This window comes from Pongo pygmaeus, chromosome 13 (assembly GCF_028885625.2).
Source record: "Pongo pygmaeus isolate AG05252 chromosome 13, NHGRI_mPonPyg2-v2.0_pri, whole genome shotgun sequence".
Lineage (NCBI taxonomy): Eukaryota > Metazoa > Chordata > Mammalia > Primates > Hominidae > Pongo > Pongo pygmaeus.
In genome coordinates this window covers 23,065,313-23,080,811 of record NC_072386.2, presented here as the reverse complement: position 1 = coordinate 23,080,811, position 15,499 = coordinate 23,065,313, and the positions used below count along the sequence as shown (strand labels likewise).

Genomic DNA, 15,499 nt, shown 5'->3' with positions numbered 1-15,499 from the left:
CTAAGGCGGGTGGATCACTTGAGGCCTCTACTAAAAATACAAAAATTAGCTAGGCATGGTGGCGGACACCTGTAATCCCAGCTACTCAGGGGGCTGAGGCAGGAGAATCACTTGAATTCTGGAGGCGGAGGTTGCAGTGAGTTGAGATTGAGCCAATGCACTCCAGTCTGTGCAACAGAGTGAGACTCCGTCTCAAAAAAAAAAAAAAGTGGTAGATATAGAGAGACAGCTCATGTCTTAAACTTATAGTTTTAAAGAAAACTAAGGCCAAAAATGACAAGTCATGCAACCAGACAAGAGATAAGCCAGAGCTGGAACCCATGAACTCTGGCCTACATAATTTTTTCTTTTCTTTTTTTTCTCTTTTCTTTCTTTTCTTTTCTACTTTTCTTTCTTTCCTTCTTTCTTTCTTTTCCTTTCTTTCTTTCTTTCCCTCTTTCCTTCTTTCTTTCTTTCTTTCTTTCTTTCTTTGTTTCTTTCGCGTTGAGACCTGCTTGATTTATTCCAATTACTTAATACACAATGATGCAACTGTGATCCCAAAGTGTGCAAAGTTAAAGCCTTCACCTGCAGCTGAGGAGAGGGCAGGAATGGTTCACTGGGGACGGTGATGAGTCAGGAATGACAGGCAGGTGGCCATGACCAGGGCAGCCTCCTCCCCAGGGCCAGGTACAGGGGAGTGGCCTGAGGAGCAGGACCCAAGGGTAGCCCAGGGCCGGGGAAGAGGGCAGAGACCTCCCCTTGGCCTAGGTCAGGAGCTCAGAAGTGCCACATGGCTGAGGGGGCAGCGGCCCAGGAAGGGCCAGAGGCAGGGCCAGGAGAGCACCATTTCCAGGGGGGGCTGGGGGCAGGGAGGTGCCCTACAGAAGAAACCAGGAGGGGCTGCCTGCCCCTGGGATGGGGGCCGGGCTGGAGCAGGCTGCAGCAAGAAAGACCTGAGGCAGGTGCAGGGCCTGAGAACCCGGCTGGCTGGGCTCGGGGGGCTCCCAGGGCAGCCTGGTCCAGGGAGCAGTCCTGACTCTGCAGGGTATGCCCAGTGAGGGCCCGGAGACCCCTCAGAGCCTCCCCTCCTCTCTCCCTGGAAAGGAGCTGGGGAACCCGTAATGCAAATCTGTGGACCACTCAGTTCTGGAGGGAGGTTGTGCCCGAAGGGGGACACTGGGGTGCGCCCCCTCCATCACCTTGGCCTCCACTGCTGTCCTCAGTACAGCCACTTTTCATAAAAGTGCAGACCATGGACGCCACCCTCGATCTGGGCCGACATGATCCCCTTCTCAAACTTGAGCTCTCCTGAGTACATCATGGACCGAGGGACAGACAGGCTGTGGGCCCCGATATCCTGGCAGCCGTGCTGGATGCCCACTATGAGGTAGGGCACGAACTTCTGAATGGACCCTTTGTCCTGGATGGAGCCCAAGACACCGTGCGCGATCTTCACCTTACCCCCCTTGCTGAAGTATCGTTTCTGGCTGCTGCTGCTCTTCTCCATGGCATCCAGCGAGCCCATGCCCCGGTACTTCTTGAGCTGCACCTCGTCTGAGAAGTACTCACCAGGGGCCTCCGTGGTGGTGGCCAGCAGGGAGCTCATCATCACTGTGGAGACTCCAAGGGCCAGGGCCTTGACTATGTGCCCCACAGTCTGGATGCCGCCATTGGCTATGATGGGCACACCAAAGCACCGGGCATACTCGGCCACCTTGTACACAGCAGTGCCCTGGGGCTGACCACAAGCCATCACTTCCCAGGTGACGCAGATGGAGCCGCAGCCCATGCCCATGCACAGCCCGTGCACACCAGCGTCAATCAGGTTCTTGGCCTGGGCTGCTGTCACCACGTTCCTGCCAATCACCTGGAGGTGGGGGTACTTCTGTTTGATATAATGCACCATGGCGATCTGATACACCAAGTTCCCTCGGGACGAGTCCAAGACTATGATGTCGACGCCCATCTGGGTGAGCAGGTCCAGGCGATATTTGTCATCCTCACGGGTGCCCACAGCTGCCCCGCACAGCAGCTGCTTGTGGGAATCCTTGGAGGCCAGAGGGTAGTCTTGGTTCTTCTTCAGGTCGCTGCTGGTGATAATGGCCACCAGCTCATTGCGATCATTGATGATAGGCAGCTTCCCTTTCTTGCTACGCTGCAGGATCTCATTTGCCTCTTTCAACGTCACACATGCTGGAGCCACCACCAGCTCGAGCCTTGGTGTCATCACCTCACTGAGGAGGGTGGTGTGGTCCTTCTCAGCAAGAAAGTTGATGTCTCAGGAGGTGACGATGCCCGCCAGCTTGCTGCCCATGGTGCCCGTCTCAGTGATGGGGGTGCCAGAGAAGCCATGCCGCATCTTGGCCTCCAGCACATCACCTACAGTGTGGGAGGGGCTCAGCACCATGGGGTCCGTGATGAAGCCCTGCTCAAACTTCTTGACCTTCCCTAGCTCCTTGGCCTGGAGCTCTGGGGTGCAGTTGTGGTGAATGAAACCAATATCTCCCATCAGAGCCATCGCGATGGCCATGTCAGCCTCTGTCACAGTGTCCATGGGGGAGGAGATCAGAGGTGTCTTCAGCGTGATCTTCCGGGTCAGGGCTGAGGTCAGGTCCACCTCAGCTATGAAGTCTATGAGTCCTGGGAGAATCAGGAAGTCGTCCTAGGTGAGGCCTTAGGCGCTGGCGAAGAGCTGCTGTGCGATGAGCCCGTCCTCGGGCATGTAGCCAGTGCCACCGCTGATCAGGTAGTCCACCACGCTGCCAGGAGACCCCGCAACCCGAGAGAAACACCGGCTGGACCACCCGCCGCTGCCGCCAACGCCGCGCTACTGCCGGAGATGGGGGCTCTTTTTTTTTTTTTTTTTTTTTTTTTTGAGAGCAGGGTCTGTGGCCCAAGCTGGAGTGTAGTGGTATGATCTCAGCTCACTGCAACCTTTGCCTCTTGGGCTCAAGCCATCCTCCCACCTCAGCTTCCTAAGTAGCTGGGACTACAGGTGCACGCCACCATGCCCGCCTAATTTTTGTATTTTTTGTAGAGATGGGATTTCACCATGTTGCACAGGCTGGTCTTGAACTCCTGAGCTCAAGTGCTTTACATGCCTCGGCCTCCCTAAGTGCTGGGATTACAGGCGTGAGTCACCATGCTAGGCCCATAATTTTCAACACTACCACATTAAATATCTGGGTCCAGTTGAAGTCTCAAGTGGTATTTATTTTAGCATTTCCCTTGTACTCTCATGTTTTCTCTTTATTCAGAACCTGAAATGTTTTATCCAGAACATCTACTAATTTGACAGCAGAAATTCTGTTTCTATATGTTATGCATAATTGGGCATACATTGGTACAATTTGTGTTAAGTACAGTACAGACAATTTCTGTTTCATTTATTTTTTTTAGAGACAGGGTCTCACTATGTCGTCCAGGCTGGACTCACAACTCAAGGGATCCTTCTGCCTCAGCCTCCAGAGTACTTGGGACTACAGGTGCGAGCCATCATTCTCAGTACAGGCAATTTCCAATCATTCATTAATTGATCATAGAGTTTGTAGAGTTTCAAGAGTCCTTGTTTTCTGTTGCTCCTGCCTGTTAAACAGTCTTACTTTTATCTGTAACCTTAATAAAATAAGAAAATAAAGGAAGAGACAAAACTTTTCTACTTAATAAGATTGAGTAATTTATTTATTTATTTATTTAATTTTTTTTGAGACGGAGTCTCACTCTTGTCACCCAGCTGGAGTGCAATGGTGTGATCTCAGCTCACTGCAACCTCCACCTCTCAGCTTCAAGCGATTCTCCTGCCTCAGCCTCCCGAGTAGCTGGGATTACAGGCGTCCGCCACCAAGCCCAGCTAGTTTTTGTATTTTTGGTAGAGACGGAGTTTCAACATGTTGGCCAGGCTGGTCTCAAACTCCTGACCTCAAGTGATCCACCCGTCTCGGCCTCCCAAAGTGCTGCGATTACAGGCGTGAGCCACTGTGCCTGGCCAAGAAATATATTTTAAAAAAATTGGCTGGACAAGGTGGCTGTAAATCCAGCACTTTGGGAGACTGACGCAGGTGGATCACTTGAGGTCATGAGTTTGAGACCAGCCTGGCCAACATGGTGAAACCCCGTCTCTACTAAAAATACAAAAACTAGCTGGGCGTAGTGGCTTGCACCTATAATCCCAGCTACTAGGGAGGCTGAGGCAGGATAATCGCTTGAACCCGGGAAGTAGAGGTTGCAGTGAGCCGAGATCATGCCACTGCACTCCAGCCTGGGCAACAGAGCAAGACTCCATCTCAAAAAAATAAAATAAAATAAAATAAAACAAAAATAAAAAATAAAAGACAAATAGCTAATTGGAAGAAAAACAATGTACCTCATCCTACTCATGCTATCTTCCTACCGCCTTCATACATTTCTGAAATGACTAATGTGGGGTTATATATAAATATAAAAACTGTACACAAATATTACCTACCAATTTTGTTGAGGAGTCTTCCATCAGTCATATTTTTTGACTCAAATACAACACAATCTTGGCATAAAAACAAACACATAGGTATCAACTAATGATAGGAAAATAAAATGGCTTACAAAATGGAACAAATATTTTTTAAAAATTATTAGATAATTAGGCAATGTTTTTCCTCTGATCACAAATGTCTAGAAATGTCTTTAAAGACCATTACCGGCTGGTGGTGGCTCATGCCTGTAACCCCAGCACTTTGGGAGGCCGAGGCAGGCAGGTCACTTGAGGCTAGGAGTTTACAGCCAGCCCAGGCAACATGGTGAAACCCTGTTACTACAAAAATTAGCCAGGTGTGGTGGTGTGCACTTGTAGTCCCAGCTACTGGGGGTGGGGCTGAGGTTAGAGGTTTTTTAGAGCCCAGGAGGTGCAGTTTGCAGTGAGACCTGTCTCAAAACAACAATCAAAAACCATTTCCAAGAAATAAATGCAATAAATATTGTGATGTTCCGTCTCTGTGTGTGTATTCTTACCACCTATTTGTGTGTTTATTTATTGAAATAAAATTGCAGACATAAATTTTTCCCTGTTGGTTTTTTGTTTGTTTGTTTGCTTTCTGAGACAGAGTCTTGCTCTGTTGCTCAGGCTGGAGTGCAATGGCACGATCTTGGCTCACTGCAACCTCTGCCTCCCGGGCTCAAGCAATTCTCCTGTCTCATCCTTCCCAAGTAGTTGGGATTACAGGTGCCCATCATCATGCCTGGCTATTCTTTTGTGTTTTTAGTAGAGATGGGATTTCACCATGTTGGCCAGGCTGGTTTTGAACTCCTGACCTCAAAGATCCGCCCGCCTCAGCCTCCCAAAGTGCCAGGATTACAGGTGTGAGCCACTGTGCCTGGCCCCTATTGTTTAAATATAGTAATTTTATGAGAACTTATCTATTTTATTTTTGTGTCTATTAAAAACATCATTTTTGGCTGGGCATGGTGGTTCACACCTATAATCATAGCACTTTGGGAGGCAGAGATGGGTGGATCACTTGAGGCCAGGAGTTCGAGACTAGTCTGAGCAACATGATGAAACACTGTTTACACAAAAAAAATACGAAAATTAGCTGGGCATGGTGGCGTGCATCTGTAGTCCCAGCTACTTGGGAGGCTGAGGTGGAGAATCACCTAAGCCTGGGGAGGTGGAGGTTGCAGTGAGCTACAATTGCACCACTGCACTCCAGCCTGCGCAACAGAGTGAGACCAACTCTCAAAAAAAAAAAAAAAATTTTTTTTTCAAAGTAAAAAAAGTAATCTAATAGAGGAAAATGCTCCAGTCAGAGTGGCTTGGAATCTGTCTCAGTTCATAAAACTAGGGGCTGAGGTGAGAAAAAGAGGCTGAAACAAGCTGCTGCCCTCTGATGCCTGGGACAGCAGCTTTTGTAACTCTCATACCCAGGAACCAGGCCAACATAGACATGGCCACAAAACCGGGATCTGTGCCAAACATACAGGGCCATGACTGAATTCACAAAAACCCTAGATAAGGATGGTGAGAGCAGTGAGAAAGAAGAAGGATATAGCAAAACAAAACAGAACAAAATTGCAAAACTTCCGGCTCTAAGATGAACCTGCAAATAAATTTCTTCAACTTATTAAAATTAATTGTAGACAGGACAAATTCCCCACCACCAAAAAAAAAAAAAAACCCAAAAAAACAAACAAAATAAAATCCTCCATAATTAGGAGGGTAATTCACTATAGATAAATGCAAAGAAAAGAACAATCTTTAAAAGACCTTTTTCACAGATACTCTCAATCTAAGAAAAAAAAACAGAAATAAAAGGCATCAACACAAGTATGCCTTGGATCCTCAAAGGGATAAAGGAAGAATAACAAATTGAATAAACGTAAAAAGAGATCTGGCGCATTGGCTCATGCCTATAATCCCAGCACTGTGGGAGGCCAAGACAGGAGGATCATTTGAGGCCAGGGGTTTGAGAACAGCCTGGGAGATATAGTGAGACCCTGTCTCTAAATAAATAAATAAAGAAAGAAAGAACACATATTCTTTGATTCATCTCCCTCCGGGAAGTACAGCTCAATTTCTCTCTTCTTCAGTATTGCCTGGACTCAGTGACTCACTTCTAATGCATAGAATTTGGAAGGGGAAAAATAGCAACTGCACAATGGAGATACCGCCTTAACCAAGTGATCAAGTTAACCTAAATAATAATGTCAGACTGATATCTTATACCCCCTTATATGATGTGATGAGAAGGGCACTTTACCTCTGTAGCATTCTTCCCCAAAATCTATAACCCTAGCTTAACAGAAAACATCAGACAAAAACCTAAGTTGAGGAACATTAGACAAAATAACCTGCCCAGTACTCTTTAAAAATGCCAAGGTCATGAGACAATGAAAGACTGAGAAACAGTCACAGATTTGAGACTTGACAACTAGATTCAACATGGTGTCTTGGATTGGATTCTGAACAGAAAAAAAGAAAAAAGAAAAATTAAGGAAATCTGAATAAAGTTAATAGTATTATATCAAGTTTAGTTTCTTACTTTTGATAAATGTCTCAGAGTTATGCAAGACATTACGTAACTGTTAACATTAGGGAAAGCTGGGTGGAGGATAAACAAGAATTTGCTATGCTATCTCTGAAGCTCTTCTGTAAATCTAAAATTATTTCAAAATGAAAAGTTTAAAAATTAAAAATAAATGAATCAATTAGAAATCCTGAAAATAATTTCCTAAATGAAAAAAGTAAGTTATTGGGAATAAACCCTCAATAAACTAGATATACATTATCTTAGATGGACATAGACAGAGTGTTAGTGAATTAGAAGATGGTTCTAAGGAAGTGGCTTAGAGAACAGCATACAAATTGACCAGGCACAGTGTTTCACGCTTGTAATCCTGGCACTTTGAGAGGCCTAGGTGGGCGAATCACCTGAGGTCAGGAGTTCGAGATCAGCCTGGACAACACGGTGAAACCCCATCTCTACTAAAAAATACAAAAATTAGCCAGACGCAGTGGTGCATGCCTGTAATCCCAGCTACTCAGGAGGCTAAGGCTGGAGAATAGCTTGAACTGGGGAGGCGGACGCTGCAGTGAGCCGAGATTGCACCACCATACTCCAGGCCAGGCAACCGAACGAGACTCCATCTCAAAAAAACCGAAAAACAAAAACCAAAAATTAGCTGGGTGTGGTGGCAGGTGCCTGTAATCCTAGCTGCTCAGGAGGCTGAGGCAGGAGAATCACTTGAATCTGAGAGGTGGAGGTTGCAGTGAGCCGAGATCACACCATTACGCTCCAGCCTGGGTGACAGAGGAGACTCCACCTCAAAAAAAAAAAAAAAAAAAAAAAAGAGAACAACATAAAAAGATAGAAATTGAGTATAGTAAAAAGGCATGGAGGTTAAAAGTGGCATTATTGAAAATGGCAGAGTAGGGGATCCATTTCTCCCCAGAAACACTGAAAACCTTGGCAAAACCTGTTGGAATTCAACCTTATCAGAATGCTAGGAGATAGTTAAAAGTTTACAGCAACGGGCCGGGTGCGGTGGTTCATGCCTGTAATCCCAGCACTTTGGGAGGCCGAGGCGGGTGGATCACCTGAGACCAGGAGTTCAAGATCAGCCTGACCAATATGGTGAAACGCTGTCTCTACTAAAAATACAAAAATTAGCTGGGCATGGTGCCATGCGCCTGTAGTCCCAGCTACTTGGGTGGCTGAGGCAGGAGAATTGCTTGAACCTGGAAGGAGGAGGTTGCAGCGAGCCAAGATTGTGCCACTGCACTCCAGCCTGAGCGACAGAGTGACACTCCATCTCAAAAAAAAAAAAGAAAAGTTTACAGCAACCAAACAAATGCTTAACCAAGAGAAAGGCCACTGAAACAGCTAAGATTTTTGTGGTATTTTAGCTTACCTTAGCCCCATCCCCTCCTTAGAGAAGCAGTGATCTTAAAGCCAGCAGCTTGTGTTCCCTGTTCAGATACCTCATTCTACAGGGAGCAGAGTGGACCTTGTTCCTATAGAATAGGATTTGATTTTTTTTTTTTTTTTGAGACTGAGTTTCGCTCTTTCACTCAAGCTGGAGTGCAATGGTGTGATCTCAGCTCATAGCAGCCTCCGACTCCCGGGTTCACGCCATTCTCCTGCCTCAGCATCCCAAGTAGCTGGAATTACAGGCGCCCACCACCACGCCCAGATAAATTTTGTATTTTTAGTAGAGAGGGGGTTTCACGATGTTGGCCAGGCTGGTCTCAAACTCTTGACCTTGGGTGATCCACCCACCTTGGCCTTCCAAAGTACCAGGATTACAGGCGTGAGCCGCCGCACCAGCCCAGGATTTGTCTTTTGAACCTAACTGGGTTTCTCTTTGTTGTAACTAACTTGGAACTCTACTAGGATAGAGCAGCTACACAGACTTTTCCTAAAAGCAATTAAGAACAAATGAATGAACTGCTATGGCCTGGGCAAAACAAACAATCAAAAAACAGCTAGATCAAACAACAGAGATGTTGAAAGCCTGAGAGGAAAATCCAGAGAATGAGATTTTGGGGGAGAATAAGAGCTTTGAAAGTTTTCTGTGTTTACTGGGGAATCTAGAAAGCCACACACATGCCAAGAGAAGGACACATGCTTAGAGAAAAACTGGGAAGACCATGAGTTTTCACCTCTGCCTGATTTTTAGACTCAGTGCAAGCAAGAAGTGGAGGTTAAGGCAGAGTTACAAACAGCATGGCTAAGCATAGAAGGAGTGATCCAACATAGAGCCAATCTGCAAAGACCTGGAAAATTTTCTTTTCTTTTCTACTGCTTTTTTCCCTCCCTTGTTTCCTTTTCTCCAGGCATTTAAGGAAACATCTGTCAAACCACAATAAAAAAATATGGTTATGTAAGAGAAGGTTCTGGCTTTTTTTTTTGGAGGCTGAGTCTCGCTCTGTTGACCATGCTGGAGTGCAGTTGTGTGATCTCGGCTCAACCTCTGCCTCCCAGGCTCAAGCAATTCTTGTGCCTCAGCCTCCTGAATAGCTGGGACTACAGGCCCCCACCACCATGCCCGGCTAATTTTTTGTATTTTAGTAGAGACAGGGTTTCACCATGTTGCCCAGGGTGGTCTTGAACTCCTGAGTTCAGTCAATCCACCTGCCTCGGCCTACCAAAGTGCTAGGATTGCAGGCGTGAGCCACAGTGCCCGGTTGGTCCTTGCTTTTAAGAAACCAACACTGGGCCGGGCGCGGTGGCTCACGCCTGTAATCCCAGCAATTTGGGAGGCCGAGGCAGGCAGATTACGAGGTCAGGAGATCGAGACCATCCTGGCTAACACGGTGAAACCCCATCTCTACTAAAAATAAAAATAAAAAAAAATTAGCCGGGCATGGTGGCGGGCGCCTGTAGTCTCAGCTACTCAGGAGGCTGAGGCAGGAGAATGGCATGAACCCGGGAGGCAGAGCTTGCAGTGAGCCGAGATCATGCCACTGCACTCCAGCCTGGGTGACAGAGCAAGACTCTGTCTCAAAAAAAAAAAAAAAAAAAAAAAAGAAACGAACACTGAAATACAGTACTTAGGAGTTTTCAACTTTCCAACATTCTAATATTTCCAATTTATTGTCAGAAAAGTGAAAAAGATTCATTCCTTTAGCAATCATTTCTTAGGCCCTACTGTGTGATATGTGTGGTGGGTGGGCAGAGATGTGACCTGGTCCTCCTCCCTGTCCTTAAGGAGCTCATAGACTAGTAGGGAACCCATCCAACTAAAACACTTGATAGTCTAAGGACCATAAAGAGTATGAACAGAGCTGTGGGAGCTCAGCAGAGGAAGAAGATCAAGAATGGCTCCTTAAAAGAAGTCACATAGGCCTAATGCAGTGGCTCACATCCGTAATCCCAGCACTTTGGGAGGCCGAGGTGGATGGATCACCTGAGGTCAGGAGTTTTGAGGCCAGCTTGGCCAACATGGCAAAACCGCCTCTCTACTAAAAATACAAAAATTAGCTGGACATGGTGGTGGGCACTTGTAATCCCAGCTACACGAGAGGCTGAGGCAGAAGAATGGCTTGAACCTGGGAGCTGGAGGTTGCAGTGAGCCGAGGTCACACCACTGCACTCCTGCCTGGGTGACAGAGTGAGAGACTCCATCTCAAAAAAAAAAAAAAAAAGAAGTCACATAAGCAAATAAGAGTGTAGAGGATTTTAAGAGAGAAATGGGTAGAACTAGCTTTGATTAGAAGGGTGAAGAAGGACCAGGCATAATGGCAGGTGCCTGTAGTCCCAGCTATGTGGGAGGCTGAGGTCAGAGGATCACTTGAGCCAAGGAGGTCAAGGCTGTAGTGAGCTAGGATCTCGCCACTGCACTCCATCCTAGGCAACAGGCAAGTCTCTGTCTCAAGAAAAAAAAAGAGAAGAGCGAAGGAGAGTGGTTGCTAATTGTTCCCCAATATCCCCACCTTTTAGTTAGTAATGGATTCCTCCTGAATTTTTTTATTTTTTTATTTTTTGAGATGGAGTCTCACTCTGTTGCCCAGGCTGGAGTGCAATGGCGCAATCTTGGCTCACTGCAACCTCTACTTCCTGGGTTCAAGTGATTCTCCTGCCTCAGCCTCCTGAGTAGCTGGGATTACAGGCACCCACTACCACGCCCGGCTAATTTTTGTGTTTTTAGTTGAGACGGGGTTTCACCATGTTGGCCAGGCTGTATTCACACTCCTGACCTCAAGTGATCCACCCGCCTTGGTCTCCCAAAATGCTGTGATTACAGGCGTGAGCCACTGCTCCCGGCCCTCCCCCTGAGTTTAGCTGAGTGCTTGCCAGCTGCAGCTCTCTCTTGCATCTAGGTATGACCATGAGACAATACTCTGGCCAAAGGGAAAGTGATGTTGGCAACTTTTAGATCATGCCTTAATAAGAAGCCGCTTGCCCCTGCTTTCCCCTCTTTAAGATGTATGGGAGGGAAGTCAGCTCTGACCCTGTGACAAGTGTAACACCATGGAGGATGGCAAAGCAACGAGATGGAAGAAATGAGTCCCAGAGGCCTGGGGGGACAGAGTCCCTGACTAGCCCTGTATTATCTGCCAGCTTAGACTTTTACCTGGGAGAAAAACAGAACTTTTTTTTTTGTTTTTGAGACGGAGTTTCTCTCTTGTTGCCCAGGCTAGAGTGCAGTGGTGCAATCTTGGCTCACTGCAACCTCCTCCTCCTGGGCTCAAGTGATTCTCCTGCCTCAGCCTTCTGTGTAGCTGGGATTACAGGCACCCGCCACCACACCTGGCTAATTTTTGTATTTTTAGTAGAGACAGGGTTTCACCATGTTGGCCAGGCTGGTCTCAAACTCCTGAGTTCAGGTGATCCACCTGCCTCAGCCTCCCAAAGTGCTGGGATTACAGGCATGAGCCACTGTGCCCAGCCGAGAAAAACGGAACTTCTACCTTGAAGAAGCCACTGATATTTTTGTCTCTGTCTGGTCAATATCCTAACTAATGAAAACAGGAAGAAAAAAAAGGCAATAAGAATATAAAACCTGTTGGCCAGGTGCGGTGGCTCATGCCTGTAATTCCAGCACTTTGGGAGGCAGAGGCGGGCAGATCACGAGGTCAAGAGATCGAGACCATCCTGGCCAACATGGTGAAACCCCGTCTCTACTAAAAATACAAAAATTAGCTGGGCGTTGTGGCACACGCCTGTAGTCCCAGCTACTCAGGAGGTTGAGGCAGGAGAATTGCTTGAACCCTGGAGGCAGAGGTTGCAGTGAGCCGAGATCATGCCACTGCACTCCAGCCTGGCAACAGAGGGAGACTCTGTCTCAAAAAAAATAAATAAATAAAATAAAAAATAAAACCTGCTTAGAAAACCAAACTCTCTCAAACTCCCTCTCTCTTTTTTTTTTTTTTTTTTTTTTGAGGCAGGGTCTCCCTCTGTTGCCCAGGCTGGAGTGCAGTGGCACAATTTTAGCTTGCTGCAGCCTCGACCTCCTGGGCCTAAACAATCCTCCTACTTCAGCCTCCGGAATAGCTGGGACTACAGGCACATGCCACTACACCCAGCTAATTTTTTAATTTTGTAGAGACAGGGTCTCACTATATATTGCCCAGGATGGTCTACAACTCCTGGCTTCAAGGGATCCTCCCGCCTGGACTTCCCAAAACACTAGGATTACAGGCACAAGAGGCATGAGCCAGCAGACCAGGCCTTTTCTCTCTCGGTTTTCCTTCTCTTTCTTCTAACCCTTCTTTTCCTGTAGCCTACATAAAGGGACACACACACACACACACACAGATTTGCTCCTCCATATTCCACTGGTTCCAGATTTTTAGCACCAGATATATAGACAGATTTACATCTTCCTGTTTTTCCTGTCAATCCAGCCTCCTGTGAAACAGCCCCTAAGAATGAAAACCATTTCGTCCCTCAAAAGCTCGCTCCTGGCCGGGCGCGGTGGCTCAACGCCTGTAATCCCAGCACTTTGGGAGGCTGAGGTGGGCGGATCACAAGGTCAGGAGATTGAGACCACCCTGGCTAACACAGTGAAACCCTGTCTCTACTAAAACCACAAAAAATTAGCCAGGCGTGGTGGTGGGCGCCTGTAGTCCCAGCTACTCGGGAGGCTGAGGCAGGAGAATGGCGTGAACCTGGGAGGCGGAGCTTGCCATGAGCCGAGATCATGCCACTGCACTCCAGCCTGGGCGACAGAGCAAGACTCTGTCTCAAAAACAAACAAACAAACAAAAAACAAACAAAAAAGCTCTCTCCTAGGGCCAGGCACGGTGGCTCACGCCTGTAATCCCAGCACTTTGGGAGGCCGAGGCCGGTGGATCACAAGGTCAGGAGTTCGAGACCAGCCTGGAAAATGTGGTGAAACCCTGTCTCTACTAAAAATACAAAAACATTAGCCAGGCATGGTGGCGCATGCCTCTAATCCCACCTACTTGGGAAGCTGAGGCAGGAGAATTGCTTGAACCCTGGAGGCGGAGGTTGCAGTGAGCTGAGATCGCCCCACTGCACTCCAGACTGGGCAACAGAGTGAGACTCCGTCTCAAAAACAAACAAACAAACAAACAAACAAAACTCTCTCCAGGGCACAGTGAGGTAGTTGACAGCTGGCCAGACAGTGGACAGACATATCCATTCACTCATAGTAGGCAGAAGGGTATTGCTTTCTTTGTACAATCGTATTTGAAGGGAATAGAGGGGCTGTGTTGTTCTTGGGAAGCTTTGTATCTTTCCATAAAAGTATATTTTGAGGAAGTCTGGAAGTCTTAAATGTGGAGATCACAAATGCTTTATGCTCCCTTTTCCATCAAAATTTCTTCCTTGTTTACATTCCCTTACAGGGTGGAATGGATAACTATTGTTTTGGCCTTGCTGGTATCTGTGCACCCTTCTTTTGATAGAGAATCCTGATTATACTCTTAATTTCAGGCTATGTGGTTTGACTGGAGACGACCTGGCCATTACTCTAGGATTGGATATGTAATCTAGTTGTTTCCAAAGCTGGAACTATTGGGAACAAAGCTCCATAGTGCTGGGGCTACTATACTAGAAGAATGTAAGGCTGGAGCTGCTGGTATCAGCTTGCCATTCGGTAGGGGAGCCTGTCTAAGAATGAAGTCAACACTAAGAAACGTAGACCAAGAGATAGAAGCCAATCCTGATAACACTGTCTGGGAAGCTCCTTCAGTTTGAGTAGAGCTTCTGTCGTTGGAAACCAAATACGTTTTGACTAATCCACAGGGGATATAAAAACTATTTGTCAGCTCTCTAAATGACATTTTGGAAGATGATATGCCTACCCAGATTTTGATTAATGTAATTAAGTTTCATCTTATGCCAGAAAGTATTGATGGTCCCTTCTAGCAAGAAGATCCCTCCTTTGTGTTTTATTTTGCTATAAGAGAAAAAGGCAGGCCGGGCACGGTGACTCACGCCTGTAATCCCAGAACTTTGGGAGGCCGAGGTGGGCGGATCACAAGGTCAGGAGATCGAGACCATCCTGGCTAACATGGTGAAATCCTGTCTCTACTAAAAATAAAAAAAAAAAATTTAGCCAGGTGTGGTGGCACGCGCCTGTAGTCCCAGCTACTCAGGAGGCTGAGGCAGGAGAATGGCGTGAACCCAGGAGGCGGAGCTTGCATTGAGCTGATATCGCACCACTGTACTCCAGCCTGGGTGACAGAGCAAGACTCCGTCTCAAAAAAAAAAAAAGAAAAAAGAAAAGAAAGAAAAAAAGGCATCAATTGGGGTTTAAGTTTGTTGGTATTGACAGGGTTCCACTCTATAGCCCAGGCTAGAGGGTGGTGGCACATCACAGCTCACTGCAGCTTCTACCTCCTGGGCTCAAGGGATCCTCCTGCTTAGCCTCCCCAGTAGCAGCGACTACAGGTGCACACCACCATGCCCAGCTAAATTTTTTTTGTATTTTTTGTAGAAATGGGAGTCTTACTATGTTGCCAAGCTGGTTTTGAATCCCTCTGCTCAAGAAATTCTCCTGCCTGGGCCTCCCAAAGTGCTGAGATTACAGGTGTGAGCCACCGTGTCCATCCACATTTAGGGTCTCTGGCACATACTAACAGGGAGACTCTGAACAAATCTGGGGAATATATCTGAACCTTGGTTTCCTTATCTGTCAAATGGATATATGATCTAGGGAGACCTCTCTTCCTTTTCATGGCCTGTTTGTTTGTTTGTTTTCTTTTTTTTTTTTTGAGACAGAGTCTCACTCTGTCGCTCAGGCTAGAGTGCAGTGGCACAATCTTGATTCACTGCAACCTCCACCTCCCAGGTTCAAGTGATTCTTGTGCCTCAACCGCCTGAGTAGCTAGAATTTTAGGTGCACACCACCATGCCCAGCTAATTTTTTTTTTTTTTTTTTAGTAGAGATAGGGTTTCACCATGTTGGCCAGGCTGGTCTTGAACTCCTGACCTCAAGTGATCCTCCCACCTCAGCCTCCCAAAGTGCTGGGATTACAGATGTGAGCCACCGTTCCTGTCCTGGTTCTGTTTTGAAACTTGGAGTGGAGTGGAGAAGATACTGCCATATTGTCCTCTAAAGATACTAATTTATG

At 46.9% G+C, this 15,499-nt stretch overlaps 1 protein-coding gene across 1 annotated transcript; it reads right to left on the bottom strand.

Moving 5' to 3' along the window:
- Positions 1–1,201: 1,201 nt before the first annotated feature.
- Positions 1,202–2,622, bottom strand: LOC129044678 (inosine-5'-monophosphate dehydrogenase 1-like). The gene is given in 1 exon segment (XM_054502794.1): positions 1,202–2,622. A coding segment is annotated over 1 exon segment (1,335 nt). The 5' UTR covers positions 2,537–2,622.
- Between the last annotated feature and the right edge of the window lie 12,877 nt (positions 2,623–15,499).